The 16,172-nt window shown below is 40.5% G+C and overlaps 1 protein-coding gene across 6 annotated transcripts in view; it reads left to right on the top strand.

Annotated features, from left to right (window-relative positions):
• Nucleotides 1–873: 873 nt before the first annotated feature.
• LOC140739504 (B-cell receptor CD22-like) overlaps nucleotides 874–16,172 on the top strand; it is a 43,155-nt gene continuing 27,856 nt past the window's right edge. The window contains exons 1-5 of one of the 6 annotated variants that reach the window (XM_073067860.1): nucleotides 878–1,190; nucleotides 1,629–1,780; nucleotides 5,312–5,433; nucleotides 7,197–7,559; nucleotides 12,271–12,579. In XM_073067860.1, coding sequence (XP_072923961.1) covers nucleotides 5,379–5,433; nucleotides 7,197–7,559; nucleotides 12,271–12,579 — 727 coding nt within the window. In that variant the 5' untranslated portion in view covers nucleotides 878–1,190; nucleotides 1,629–1,780; nucleotides 5,312–5,378. Of the gene's footprint in view, nucleotides 1,191–1,220; nucleotides 1,397–1,628; nucleotides 1,781–5,311; nucleotides 5,434–7,196; nucleotides 7,560–12,270; nucleotides 12,580–16,172 lie in introns of those variants that run through there. The other 5 variants (XM_073067863.1, XM_073067864.1, XM_073067859.1 and 2 more) reach the window with 5 other exon arrangements.

Below are 16,172 nucleotides of genomic sequence, written 5' to 3'. Positions count from 1 at the left end.
GCTCTAACATTTCATCATGGCTGACCCATTTTCCCTCTTAGCCCCAATCTCCTGCTTTCTCCCCATATCCCTCCATGCCCTGACTAAACAAGAATTTATCAACCTCTGCCTTAAATACACCCAATGACTTGGCCTCCACAACAGCCTGTGGCAACGAATTCCACAGATTCACCACTCTCTGGCTAAAGAAATTCCTTCTCATCTCCATTCCAAGTATAGTATAGGAGGGGTGTTCCAGGTCTTCTCTCCGTTCACAATGCAATCCAGGGCTTGGTCCAACCTATGCTGAGAAGACAACCTACCTACAGCAGGTGTCAGGCGAATAAACTTTCCCCGAACTGCAGCTGGTTTCCAGAGACCTCAGATGAGTACTGCAGGATAATTTCTTAGAACTATGTACATTGGCAAAGGCTGTCTCAGTGGCCATTAGTCTGAGGTAGTGCAACAATGTATGATTGATGAGGGAGAAGTGATGGTTCATTTCACATCTCTGGAGGTTTTTAGACAAATCCAACTATAAACTGGACTAGGATATAGAATGATTGATGATCAGATATTGGTGGAACACAGCAGGCCAGGCAGCATCTATAGGAAGAAGTACAGTCGACGTTTTGAGCCCAGATCCTTTGTCAGAACTAACTGAAAGAAAAGATAGTAAGAGATTTGGACTAGGACATAGAATAATTGATGATCAGATATTGTCGGTTTTTACACAATTGTACAAAATCCAAATTTATCCTTCAGAAAAGACCAAACATAATGAAAGCAACCTAACAGCTAGAGCACTGAGCAAAAAGAAGTTAGTTTTCAAACAACAGACTGACTTCACCAGAGCGGGCGATGTCAGGGTCAAAGGAAGAACTGGGGGAGGATTGACTCAGACCAGGCACTGCATTGTGTTGAAGCTACAGAGGCTGTGTCTGCAATGGGCAGTACAAATAGTTGATTGAGAGTGTCGCACTCTTGGACACACTCTCCCCTGCATGCTGGACTGCGCCCATAATGTAAACTGTGCCTCTATTGTGGCTTCTTCTCGCATTTCAGAAGCCTTTCTTTGTGAGTGGTGAGGAGCCAGTGGTGTGATTCTGAGTCTGCATTGTACCATGCACACCCAAAAATTCTAACAATCCCTTATGATGCTCTGCAATCTGCACCATTGAAGTGGACATTCTCCTAAGCATCTTCTGCAGGTTAGGAATTCTCATCAGCTTGTCTTTGCATTGTGTTACCTGAAAAAAATTCTCATAAGGAATGTAACTGGAAAAAGTACGAATATGATGAGTGACAACCTTTGGGCAACAATGGAGCTTGTGATTGCAGTCGGAAGAGTTAATGATATCTCTTATTGTGTGGTTAACTGGGAAAGAAATTTATTCAAACATGTCTTGATGAAAAAGTAAGAATGATTTAATGTTTCTGTTCCATGTACTTGTTTAGAGAAAACTGTGGCTGAGCTAACAAAGATGCCTATGTGTCTGGAGTTGCCTGTTTAACAATATAAATGTCAATTTGCCATGAATAGTTCTATTGACAAAGACATTTGGAAGTGAAGATATTATGTATGATTATTATTATTTTAAAATATGGTAGGAATTATGCAGCCTTGTGACCTTTAAATTTATAATCAGTTGCACTATAGGTGAGGGAAAGGCTATTTAACCTCTTGGGCCTCTGTTTTGGAACAACGGTTCAATTTCTTCATTTCTCTCATCATTGCTCAGTTTATACACAGCAAAAGGTTTTACATCTTGCACCATTTCAAAGGAGCATGGATTCAACTGTAAGTACTATTTAGATTTGTTGAGGCAGTATTCATTGTGATTTTACTTAAATATATTTTATGTAACATGATTGTCGGTTACCTTTCCTCCTTTGTGCAAGGTTAGTTCTTGTTCTGAACCTACCTCCAGCCTTAAGCTCGCAAGATCAGCTTGTTTCAGAAAAAAAAAATCATTAAAATTACTGTGTGAGCTTACAACTGTTGTACTTTGCTTTGCTAAGTTTAAAGAATGTTGTCAGTGAGCTGATATTTAGAAAGTGTGTGTCGAGACCTTGGGATGTTCAAAAAGATTATAAACAATGAAATACAGTTGTCTTTGAAATACAGTCACTGATGTAGAGAGGAAAATAAATTTCTGCTGAACTCAACAAAATTACACATATGTAGATTGCAAAAATGTATTAGCAATCAGAAAATAGGGTTTATTTTAGCTGAGTGTTAAAAATTGTTCAGGGTCTAAAGAACACGCTGTTATTTTTCAGTGCTAGGCACTAACTAAAATGTGGGTAGAATTGGCTCAGATTGGGAGGGATAAAAAGAGCCTCAGAATATCTATTCTTGCATAAAGCAATACTTAATGTTATTGCAATGCTATTGGACCAACACTCAAATATCAGTACATACAGTGGTCACAAACTTTCAAGCTCCTGACTCAGAGAGGCAAGTGTGCAAGCGAATGTTGCTGGGTGTAATATAACTCATACAGAGAAAATACCTGAAGTTACATTTACCAGCTCAGTGATCAGATGTTTCAGGTATCATCTCCTCTCCTGGGCTAAGGGGAGTGGATTTCAGCTCAGTATGATCCAGCATGTTGGCTAGGGCAGCCTTTGGTTTTCACTGAGCCCTGAAGAGGGACATGTAAACTACAAACCAGAAAAAGAGTCTTGATCTCTGATAAGAATTAGGAAATACTGTGAGATGGTAAATACTGACTGGACTGCAGATGGCCTGACAATGAGATGGACTTTGGTCAGACCGCAGAGCAAACAGTGAGCAGCAAACTGAGGGGCTTCTAAATCAGTGGCTTCTTTGGTGCTTCTACTATTGTCGGTCGTCACATTTCCAAAGGCAGCCCACCCAAATAAGAAGATTCATATTAAAGCACACTTTCAGAAGCCATATATAAGTCCCAGGAATGTGGAAGTGAAATGTGGTGAGATATCCGGAAAAGGGATTGAAATGAATTGTCAAGGAGGGCATTGGTGTGGCCAATGATGTAGGACCACAGGGGACAGGGAATGGAAGAAGGAATGGGCATTGGAGATTAGGAAGGGCTTGGAGTAGGCAATTGTAGTGGGTTATCAGGAATGAGGATTGGAGTGAAACATGGAGTCAGAGCGGGCTATAAATGGGAGAACGCATATTTGAGTGAACTGGAGTGAATTCTCCTTACCCATGATTAGACTGAAGGCAAACAGTCAATGATTCAGGAACAGCTTCTTCCCCTCTGCCACCAGATTTCTGAATGGACATCGAACCCATGAACAGTATCTCAAGACTTCTTTATTTCTATTTTTGCACTACTTATTTAACTATTTAATAAATAGATAAACATATATATGTACACACATACACATACATTTTTGCTATTATTATGTATTGCATTGTACTGCTGCTGAAAAGACAACTAATTTCACCGCAGATGGAATACAGTGTTGGGAAGTGTATGGTCATGTACTTTGGCAGAAGAAATAAAAGGGTTGACTGTTTTCTAAATGGAGGGAAAATACGAAAAAAACTGAGGTGCAAAGGGTGTTTGTGCAGGATTCCCTAAAGTTAAATTTATAGGTGGAGTCTGTGGTGAGGAAGGCAAATGTGATGTTAGCATTCATTTCAAGAAGGCTGGAATATAAAAGCAAGGATGTAATGTTGAGATTTTATAAAGCACTGGTGAGGCCTCACTCAGAGTACTGTGAGCAGTTTTGGGCCCCTTATTTTAAAAAGGACGTGTTAAAACTGGAGAGGGTTCAGAGGAGGTTCACAAAATGATTTCAGATTTGAATGGCTTGTCATATAAAAAGCATTTGATGGCTCTGGGCCTGTATTCACTAGAATTCAGAAGAATGAGTGGTGACCTCCTTGAAACCTATCAAATGGTGAATGGCCTTGATAGAGTGGATGTGGAGGAGATGATTCCTACAGTGAGAGAGTCTAAGACCAGAGGACACAAACTCAGAATAGAGGGAAGTCCTTTTAGAACTGAGGTGAGGAGGAATTTCTTTACCCAGAAAGTAATGAATCTCTGGAATTTATTGTCACAGGCAGCTGTGGAAAGCAAGTCTGAATGTATATTTAAGGCAGGTTGATAGAGTCTTGATTGGTCAGGGCATGAAGGGATATGGGAGGAAGGCAGGAGGGTGGGACTGAGAGGAAAAATGGATCAGCCATGATGAAATGGCAGAGCAGAATTGATGGGCCAAATGGCCTAATTCTTCTCCTATGTATTATAGTCTTATGGTCTTATAATCCAGTGATATTAAACCTGATATCTGATTCTGGTTCTGTTTCTGAATTTTGGGATAAGAGATTAGATAGGATTAAGGGGTAGATTATAACAGTCTACTAGAAGGGAAGGGAAGAGTGCGGCAATGGAGTGAGCTTTGGTGAAGACTTTAAAAGAGTCAATAAATGAATGAAGGCTATCAGTTTCAGGTGTGGGTAATGAACAGTGAGTTCAGGAAACAAAGGGAATAATTGGACCGGGTTGACAGGAATGCCATTGAAAGAGGCCATGGGGGTATGGAACAGTCAGAAGGAGCTAAAACCAATTATGGGTTTGGGAAATTCCAACTTTCTCCATGGGGATGAACATAAAGTTGACATCGTGGGGTTTGTTGGACGATGGTATGGGGGAATTGACTAGGTTTGGGGAGTGTGTTTACTGTGGTGAGTTAACAAAAGCATCTTTGGCAGAGTTAATTCAGTATTCTAGCTCTTCCTGGGCATTCTTGGAGAAATTTGGATGGGACTACTAGAATGTGTGTATTATCCCTTAGATGCCTTATTTTTTTTCTTCTGTTAGTTTGAAATTTGAGGTACCGTACACACAAGCTACTTGATCCATGGAGTTCCTCTGGTAGATTTTTTTTCGTATGGAGGGATTGTTGCATCAACAAGATTTGCTATCTGAAAAGAAATTGAAAGGTGGGTTGGGGAAAGTCACCACACAGCTGGATTTCCTGTCATGCGCTGCGTGTGACTATTTGGATTAAGATACTAAAGAAACTTCCCTGTTTGAATCACCGCAAAAACTGAGGGCAGAGAAGAGAATGGAGTGTTAGAAGAGCACAAGAAGGTTTTTATTTCCTCAAGTCTAAATCTCTTTTGTCCAAAGCTGTTATTATTTCAGCCCTGCAATTCCATATTTTCAATTTCTGCAAAAGAAGCAAAGGAGAGAAGGGAGAGTAGTACAAGTACAATGAGGGTTCAGTGCCCGGTTTGACAGATGTGGGGGTTTATGCAACAGCCATTGCTAAACATGACTTAAATCATCCCTTTGTTGACTCTACTCCATTGTCCATTGTGCAGGTATCAATGTGTCTGATTGTGCCTGGCTGCTGTGTGTACGCATCCCATCGAGGCTGAGATTGACACAATGAACACATCATCGCATTGCACACTGGCGCTTATAGCCATGTGTCTCATCCAGGGTAAGTGCCCACCAACCACTATGCATCATCTTAAGGGATCATAGGATGGTACAGCTGAGAAGGTGTCCATTCGAGCCATAAAGCCTATGCTGTCTTCTTGAATGGCGCATTTGCTAAGCATTGCATTTTCCATAGAGACCTATTTCTTGGATGCAATTGTAACTTAAAACTTAGTTTTGCTTCTCTGAATAAAAAAAAAAGTCAACTCATCAATCCTTCTGGTTCTTGGGCCAATTATCCTAAATTTCTCCCCTCCTACTTCTGGCCAGCACCCAAACAGGCACGGTTTACACCCTTAGTTGCTCTCCAGATTATGTGACAGTGATAGAATACTTGGTGAAAATTGGAGCATTTCAAATATGAATTAGATACACACTTGAAAATGTAAAGCAACTACAGGGTGATGAGGGAGAATGGGGAGTGGGCTGCAAGACAGACAAAGTTAGCGCAAGCTTGTTATACATGAAGGCTCCATGATAGTATGATTCCATTCTGTGACACAATATAGATTTCTATGAAACCTAGTCTTAACCTTCTCCACTCTTAGAAGAATAATGCTAGATTTCATTTTCTGGAAAAGCTTATTGGATTTCCTTCCTCTAAATCTTTTCAACTTCCCCTCCCCTCCCCTATCTCTTCTGACAGTTACAGAACTATGAGTGATGATTACACTCACAGTCTCTATGTGTGAATTCACACTGAGCTAATGTTCAGGGAGAGTTCATCCAAAATTCGCAGCTTGGCCACATACAGAGTGCATGCACATTCCAAGCCTCCTGGCAATGCCTTGAACTGCAATTTGAATGGGGAAACAAGACAAGAGTGTGAGGCCCCTCTAATCCCAATAACCACCCAGGGAAGTCTCGCTGGAATTCTTCAGTGTGTCTGGAACATCAAATAAGTACCAGATCAGGCATTACTATGATGCTTCCTGGATACCGTTGCACGTGAACTAGACTCAAAAGAACAGGGCAGAATGTTGCTGTCAGAGGGTCAACATTCTGATTAAGACAATTCCTTAAAAGAGAATGTTAGGGGATAAAACTGATTATATGATTTATTTTGTCCACCTTTTAAATTTTACTTAATTGTATATGTGTATTTATAATTAACTATTAGATACATAGATAGATACTTTATTGATCCCAAGAGAATCCCAAAGTATCTGTTACGTTAATTAGTCATGCTCTTTTTAATTAAGTTTGTTCCACATTTCTTTCTGGCCTTACGTACATGTGAAGCTAAATCAAACTGATGTGGAGGTGTGTCAGCCAGAAGATTGGTTATTCACCTGAGATTAGATTTGTCCCTGAAGAACAGTTGTAATGTCATAGTGTGAACAGTATGGACACCAGCTGTTCCTTCATCTGTAACATACAGCAGGGACAAGCAGGGACAATTTATATTTACATCACACCTTTCAAAACCACACTTTGCATGGATGCTGGCTGCTGATGAAATACCTTCTGCGGTAAAACAGCATAATGACATCACCATACAGGAATCAACTATAGAAAGGTTAGTGGCCGAAAGCATCAAATCAAATGCAATAGATCATTCCAAATTAGTCTTGCTGTTTAGAAAACTCAGGACAGGAACTCATTAAAGAAAAGGATTCTGGAAGCCTTTACATCTATGAGAATATTGACAGTCACATTGGGACTTAAAATTGAATATTTCACATTGCAGAATGTGTAGAGTCAGGCTGAATCACTGTAGAGTGACAACAAGTCATAACAGACTTCCTGTGTTCACCTTCCTAGGATCTCTCTGCCAGTGGTCCGTCTGGGTCGATAGTTCCGTTTCTGCTTGGGAAGGCGAAACTGTGATACTGAACTGTTCTTTTCAATACCCTGACCCAGTCCGAGACCCATCCACTGTAACTGCCAGGTGGCTGAAGAATTCACCCTTTCCCAATAACAACCAGGCTGCTGAAATATACAACAACATGAACCTGGAGGGAGTGTCACCTGACGTACAACTGATCGGCGATCTGAATGAGAGAAACTGTACACTCCAGATTGACAACATCCACAAAGCGGATACTGGGACTTACTACTTCCGATTTGAACTGGGTCAGGGCAACAACTGGTCAGGAGAAGGTGGAATCAGTGTCAATGTATATGGTAAGCTGAAATTTCTATGGAGAAGTAGAGTCATGGAAAACAGAAGCAGGCCTTTCCATGGCTACTATCAAGTAAACACCTCAACTAATCCTGTTTACCAGCATATGGTCCATGACTTTCAATGAGTTGGTGGTTTAAATACTTCTGTAGATATTTCGTAAATGTTGTGAGAGCACTACCCTCCATCACCCCCTTAGACAGTTGGTTCCAGATTCTAAAATACTTTCTCAGATTCCCCTCTAAACTTCTTAATAGTTACCTTAAACTTATGCCTCCTAGTAGCAGACTAATATAGGGAGAAGTTTCTCATTGTCTACTCTGTCAATGCCCCTTATAGTTCTGTGTACATCTAACAGGTCTACCACTCACATTCTCTGCTCTAAGAGGAACAAACCCATTTGTTTCATCTATCATGACCCTTCAATGCTCCCTCTCAGACAATGTTCTGCTCAATCTCCTCTTAACCCTCTTTTGGACACTAACTGGGCTACTCAAGGACATCAATTTTTTTCTTTTGAAGCCACTCCATATTGGTCTGGCAGTATGCTTTAGGTTGTTGCCCTGCTGAAAGACAAACTTCCTCCCCAGTTTACACTTTCTGGCAGAGGCTAGCAGGTTTTCTTCCAGGATCTCTCTGTATTTAGCAGCGTTCACCTTTCCATCAATCCTGACTAGACTTCTGATCCCTGCTTGTGAAAAGCATCCCCATAGCATGATTCTACATTCACCATACTTCAGATTAGGGATGGTGTTACCTGGCTGATGCACATTATTAGGTTAACGCCACATGTACAGCTTAGTGTTGAGGCCAAGAAGTTCCACTTCAGTCTCATCTTTTTCCACTACAGTTTCTTCTCAGAGTGATTACTGGTGTCACTGTTGCCTCTCTTACAAGTGCTATTTGATGAAGTTTAGAGGGACAGCCTAACCTAGGCAATGTGGTTGTGGTTTCTTAACTTTTTCACTTTTTCATGATGGAGCTCCAAGATATGTTTGGTACCTTTGAGACAGTCTTGTATCATTCCCCAGATTTGTGCTTCTCAGACTTGAATGCTCTGCTGTCTTCATTTGGTTTGGCTTGTTGAAAATCTACTATACTCTTGGATCCTACAGAGCAAGGGGGCACTTATTGTTATGAATTCATTGAAATCAAATGATCCTCCATTTTTCTACATCAACTTATTGGGTGAATTGTTACGGTAATATATTGCACCTGAGGAAAGTTAACATAATAATTACAAAGGGGATGAAAACTTTCTCTGCCTCAAAATTTGGCTTTTGATGTTTAGTAAATTATTGACAGGTTTTGGAATTTTTCTTTTGATTTGACATGATGCACAATGTTTTGTAGATTGGCTCAAGATCCCTACCTCAAAATGAGACAGTGAAAGGTGAATATAGTTGTGGGGTCTGAATACCTTTTCAAGGCACTGTAGGTGCCATAGTAGCCATCCTCTTGCCATACAATGTTACAGGGCAAATGAGCAGAAGTCAGGAACAACTGCCCTCTGTTTATTTTTCCAGTCATACCGTAGAGGGAGAATGAGGAGAGAAACATAAGCCTTCAGTGACTGGCTGCTTCCATTTAGGAGTTCAGGGAGTAATTCCACTAAATCAAGCTCAGTAACCAACATTCTGTGAGATATTGGTGCTGCAGTATAAACAACATCATTGTCCAGCTACAATCCCCTCCTATATAGGAAGTGCCAGCTGGCACATATTAAAGCAAGCTGGACAATTGGATAATTGTTTTATTATCACATGTATTGAGGTATAGTAAAAAAATGTTTTGTATGTCTTCCATGCAGATCATTCCATCACTTTAATACATTCAGACAGTACCAAGGGAAAGCAATAGCAGAATGCAGAATAAAGTGTTAAAGTGGCAAAGTGCAGTGCAGGCAGACAACAAGGTGACTAGGTAAATTGTGAGCTCCAGTCTCTCTCATGGTACAAGACACCCATTCAATAGTGGGATAGAAACTGTCCCTGAACCTGGTGGTAAATTCTTTCTGCTTTTGTATCTTCTGCCTAATGGGATGGGGGTGGGAAAAAAAGAGAATGCCTGGGATGGAATGATTGGTGGTACCTTTCACAGTATTGAGCCCCCTGTTGAGTACCATACAGGCATACCACAACCAGTTAATGCTGGCTAGACACCATTCATAATAATCACCATACAGAAGCAAAAACACAGATCCTAAACCCCACATCTACTTTCAGAGACTCTAAAATCTAGTTCCACTTTCCTCAAGATATTCTTGAATTTACAAAGTGTTTTTGAAATCTATTCATGCTCATAATATATGTGCCATTGTACTGACAGAAATATGATACTTGCTAGATACCAAATAATGAGCAGTACTTTATATATTGACTAGGATACGGGGTTAAGTCCTAACAACTGTCCCTCAGAAAACTAAGTTAGGATAGATATGTGAGCTCTGGAGAAGATAGATAGGCCTTGTTTTTAGCACTCAATCAGAGGAGAGTATGCTTGCCAATGCCACATTCCATCTGTATCATACTAAGGTGCTACATTTTAAGGTGAAGTTTCTCAAGTACGTAGAAATTATTACTCCTACCCCTTTAACACAGAGACATGTAAGTGTGGGCTGGTGTTGCTGGAGGATTAAATTTTATGCACCCAAGGACTGGATGCAAGCCCAGATTTTCCAGTGTGGGCAGAGTCAAGTTCAGAATGATAAATCAATTGGGAGAGTATCATCCATTTTCTTTGCTCAGCTTATTCACACTGCAGTACATTTCATTTGTAGGGAGCTATAGGAAGTACAAAAGTTACAGGCATAGGACTTCCTGTGAGAGTCAAATTTTAAATGATGGGAACAGTTGAATGAAAATTGCATGTTATGTACCAAAATTTCTAGTGCCCTTTGAAAAAATGTTTGTGCATGTTAAGAAGTTACTGTAAAGTGGAGGGGAGGAAACGCCAGCCACAGACTGTACTCATATCACAAGAGAGAACGTGGTGCTTGGTCAAAGTTAGCTGCTGCTCAAAGGGGGCAGCTGTGATAGGAGATGGCGTAAATGAGAGATGGGCAGATATCCTTACCAGCTAATGACCTAGCTCTCCAGCTCAGAATTTAAATGTGTGTACCGTACAAGGAGACTGAGAATGGTTTATGCATGCAACCAACTAGTACTGTACTCTGTTTGGCTGTGCTAACATGTTAGCATGGCGTATGGCCCAGCTTCAGGAGCCCCTGCCCCACTAGTTAGTTGGCCCAGTACTGTTTTCAAGTCTGGGTTAACCATCATTCTCTGAAGATAGCTCATCATAGTCAGTTTATATCAACAGCTGTGACTCATCAGTATTCCTCCTTTTGTGGTCATCTTGGCCATCTCTACTTCCATTCAAAAGCACAGTGCACTGTGATCAGGATACTTCCTTCACTGTCAGGGGTAGCTGAGTCTTTTGGATTTACTGGAGATGACATTTTGTGAGATTCTTCTGGGAAGAGAAGTTTTACCTAACCACAATTGTATCTTTTGAAACCATGTATGGCGTTACTGCAACAGCTTGCGAAAGCACTTTTAATAAATTATGAGCAAAAGCAATCCTGCAGATGCTGGAAATCTTGAGCATCACACACAAAATCCTGGAGCAACTCAGCAGGTCAGGCAGCTCCTATAGGGGGAAATAAACAGTCGACATTATAGCCCGAGGAGCTTCATCAGCTTTGGATGAAGATGCTCAGTCCAAAACGTTGACTGTTCATTCCTCTCCATAGATGCTGCCTGACTTGCTAAATTCCTCCAGCATTTTGTGTGCGTGGTGCAGAATGAACTGCGAGATTGTCATGCAGGATGTACAAAATGCATTGAACATTATTTCTCCCTCTACTCCTTTCAAATGAGATGTGCAGCTATTGTATTCACACATATTGTCAAATTTGCCATGAGCCAGTTTGAACTACTCACCAATATTGGTACCCAATCTGCTATCTAAATTACAGTGAGGACTTCCTTTAGTTCTGTTATGCTTGGAGGCACATCCCATGTCCCTCCGACATAAGTGACATTCTTCCACTTCCTACACCACCCAGGCTGTGACCTTTTTGAAGTATGAAGTGTTCTCCCTCCCACCACCTACTCCAGGGGTAACTTACAGTTTGCCAATTAACCCTGCAACCAGCACACCTTCAGGATGTGGGAGAAAACTTATCCCAGAAGAAACCCATGTGCTCACAGAAAGTGATTGCAACCTCCACGCGGCTGGCAGTCAAGGTCAGAGTTGAACCTTAGTCACTGAAGCTGAAAGGCAGCCACACTACCTGCCATTTCATGTCAAGTTTGTTGGTTTGAGTGACCACAACCTATCACTTCCATTGTCATTTCTAGCACTCAGTTTCAGTTGATGCACAGTACTTTTGTAAATGTGGGTGTTGTTTATATTGCTGTGAATTGTGAGCAGTTAGGTCACTAAAAAGGGGAATAAGAGTTAGTCACATGCACTAGGATCTCAGGAGCAGGCAGACTGAGGCAGGGTCAAAGATGGCGAATGTTGAGATATCTGCTGAAGTATTTGTCTTGAAAGCAACCAGTGCACTACTTGATCCAGCGTAGATTCATCCATTGCACACCGACTCAGGACAATAGATAAAACAGCACAATCTTTTATTTGTTGTCTGACTTAAAGATTCTGTCAAGTTTACATTTAACATGTTTGCTTTTTCTTCTACCTATACAGCTCGCCCGGCAAAACCACACATATCCGTCCCAGAGGAAGTTATTGAAGGTGATGAAATGGTAACTTTGTCCTGTACATCCAACAATATTGACCAAAGAGGAAAAGCTTCTCTGAGCTGGGAAGGTATCTCTGACCTGACGGATTGGGTCCCCAGGACTGAAGAAAAATGGGCTGGTTACTCCTGGTCACTCCACAGTAACTTCGCATTCATCCCATCTTACCGGCATCACAACCAGCTCATCAAATGCATTGTCAACTACACACCATACCCATACTCTGATGAAAGCTCCATAACACTGCAAATAAGATGTAAGTTCAAATTATTCTCAATTTCAATTAAGCTTTGGGTTGCATGAATGTAAGAGCTGAAAGATTTTCACAGTTAATGGTTTGAGTAAACAAAGGAAATATTATGAAAATGATTGATAATTTTTGATAGATTGATATCTATGTCTGCTGATATCTGCAAAGAAGAAAATCTGTGATTATTTTCATTTGTTATCATTAGGTTAGACCAATGAGTCACAGACCTTTTGGTGTTACTACCCCCTTGGCTCCCTGACCTACCCCCAGTGCCACACCCCCACTACCCTTCTTCCTTTCTGTCCATTACATAAATACTATAAAGAATTTTGGCTTATGATGCACAGTGATAGAAAATAGGAACTGAAAATTCAAAGCAGCAACGAAAAATTGAAAAAATTATTCAAAACTATTTAAAGCTACTTATGAATGATTTCTTTATTTAATTATAGTAAAAACAATCAACAATTTTAAAACATACATTAGTACTCTGACCAGTAATTATTTTGTTGCTTATACACCTTTAAATGAGGTGGATGGACATGGTGCAGTGATACCAGCTTCTCAACGTCAGGCTGGATGTCACTCAGAAAAAGTCTCAGATCCCTACATTCAGTAATTTCCAGTCTGTTTCATGGCTTTGAAATAATTGGTCTGCACAGAAACTTCACTGCACTAAATACGATGTTGGAAAGTCAATAAAGAACACTTTGACCTTTTTCCACAATGCAGGATTACATTCAGAGATAGTTTTCTGTAACCAAAAGTCTTGATATGATTTTTTTTTATCCTCAACTTCACCTCAAAGTCATTTTATACAGAGATCAACCATTTCTTGATCCTTCCTGTTGGTTCCTCTTTTCAAGTATTCAGGAATGGATTTATTACTCAATCTGGAATTTGGATCAAGAGAAGATCCTAAAGTTTCTCTGACATGTCTTTATGCAGCTCAGCCAGGTGGACACTGTATCATCATCTGGTATTCTTCCTTTCTCTTCCAACTCAGAGAAACTCAGAAATTGGAAATGGTCATGATGGCCAATGTTGCATTTAATTAGGGTTAACTTGGACAGGAAAGCGGAGATGACTGATTTGACTTTGATAAGGTTCGCATCATTTCTTTGCAACTGAAAATTTGCAACTGAACTTTGCAAATAATTCTTACAAATAAGCAAAGACATGCCTAATATTCTGAAGTTGATTATTGAATTCGAGCATTCGAGTCTTCTAAGAATGTTATCAGTTTCAAGAAGTGCATAAAAGTGTCCCAGGTGGTTTCCTTTTAAGAACTATCTGACTTCTGTGTGCAACAACAGGAGTTCAAATTATTCATTGTTGGCAAAACCATGCTCTCAAAATAGTCAAGAATTGAAATTTGAGTTTATTTACCACGGTAATAACAGTATTTAATGATATGTGCAGCTGATCACCAGGTTTTTTATTTGTGACAAGATGTTGTCGGTGAGTTACACAGTGAATGGTAGATATGTTAGGTACAGCTTTTTTTAAGAAAGTAATAAGCCCATCATTGATGATGCCCCATCTGTTGCATAAGTAAGAATGTTGGTGAGCAGAATATCCTTCTCTTTGAAAAATTGTTCAACAATCCAAAATATTGTTTCCCCCTTCATATCTCTTTCTAGTCCCCTTGCAAATAGCAACTCTTGAGCCATGCTTTCATCTTTTATGAAGCAAACATAACCAAGAAGTCAAATCAAGTCAAGTCAAGTTTATTGTCATTTCGACCATAAACTACTGGTACAGTACACAGTAAAAACGAAACAACGTTCCTCCAGGGCCCTGGTGCTACATGAAACAACGCAAAACTACACTAGACTATGTGAGACAGCACAAGGCTACACTAGACTACGTAAAACAACATAAAAACTGCACTAGACTACAGACCTGCACAGGACTACATAAAGTGTACAAAACAGTGCAGGGCAGTACAATAATTAATAAACAAGTCAATAGGCACAGTAGAGCACAAATTACAATATAATAATAAATGATGTAGATGTCAGTCTAGACTCTGAGTATTGAGGAGTCTCATGGCTTGGGGGAAGAAACTGTTGCACAATCTGGTCGTGAGAGCCCGAATGCTTCAGTACCTTTTGCCAGATGGCAGGAGGGAGAAGAGTTTGTGTGAGGGGTGCGTGGGGTCCTTCACAATGCTGTTAGCTTTGCGGGTGCAGCGTGTGGTGTAAACATCTGTAATAGCGGGAAGAGAGACCCCGATGATCTTCACAGATGACCTCACTATCCGCTTCAGGGTCTTGCGATCCGAGACGGTGCAATTCCTGAACCAGGCAGTGATGCAGCTGCTCAGGATGCTCTCAATACATCCTCTGTAGAATGTGGTGAGGATGGGGGGGGGGGGGGTGTAGGAGATGGACTTTTCTCAGCCTTTGCAGAAAGTAGAGACGCTGCTGGGCTTTCTTGGCTATGGAGCTGGTATTGAGGGACCAGGTGAGATTCTCCACCAAGTGAACACTAAGAAATTTGGTGCTCTTAACAATCTCAATGGAGGAGCAAAGATTTGTTACCTGCAAAGTTGACTCATCCAACTGCAAAGCAAATTCTGTTGTCCTAAGTTTGTTGCACAATGTGACTTCCACATTCTCAGATATTTCATCTATTCATCTTTGAACAGAATTGTTGCTGAGCGGGATTTTTTTAATTATTTGTTTTGATTACTTATGCCAAGCTGCACTCAGAACCTCCCTTACTACTGGTAGAATAACTTCTTCTCTAATTCTATGGGGCTTTGCACATTTAGCAATGAACACTGAAATGTATGAAGCAGGCAAGCCATCACTGTTTTGTTGTAAAGTGCTGGCAAACATGCCTTGAGATATCTCTCATTTCTGAAAGTTTTCACAAAGTGACTGAAAGTAGGCCAAGTTCTTGTTTGCTTTATCAGAGTGTATTCTCTTCAAATATTCAAGGAGCCCAGATGGTTTCATTACCTCATTTAAAAAAAAAACCTTTTTCAAACCACAAACATATTGGCTGCCATTGGTTGCTTGGTGCTGCTATAAATCCATTTTTCAGATGCTCCACTCTATACTGTCTCTATTTCTATTTTGTTTGGTCTGCTTCTGCCATTTTTGTTATGGATTAATAACCACGGTTAATTGCTTACTGTTCAAGCACTGCGAACAATAATGGGAAACGTTGTGATGTCATCATAGATCAGGCAAAATCTGACCCTCTCCCTGGAGGGACATAAATTGGGACAGCAATATCTTGGTTGGGCTGTGAGCTTGAGAAATGTGATCAGGAGCATTCAAAAGAGAAGATTCTGAACTTGACCCCATTGAGCGTCATACCCTAGTTCTCAGGACTTGCATCACAGCATGATTAGAGTATGGGAATCGTCGTAGCGGACACTGTGCTACAGTAGTGAATGGATTTCTTCAGTCCAGATTTCTCAGGATTTGCCAAATGCAGAAGTGTCACATTGCTTTTCAACAACTTTAACATGCTTCAAGCAAAGTCTAGGAGGGAGGTGGGTTAGTAAGAGATGTGGTGACTATGTGATCGTTGTAATCAGTTATGAGGCATTGAGGATCAAATGCTAATAATAAGTAATTAAT

This window comes from Hemitrygon akajei, chromosome 15 (genome assembly GCF_048418815.1).
Source record: "Hemitrygon akajei chromosome 15, sHemAka1.3, whole genome shotgun sequence".
NCBI classification, from domain to species: domain Eukaryota; kingdom Metazoa; phylum Chordata; class Chondrichthyes; order Myliobatiformes; family Dasyatidae; genus Hemitrygon; species Hemitrygon akajei.
This window is presented reverse-complemented; position numbering and strand designations above follow the sequence as displayed.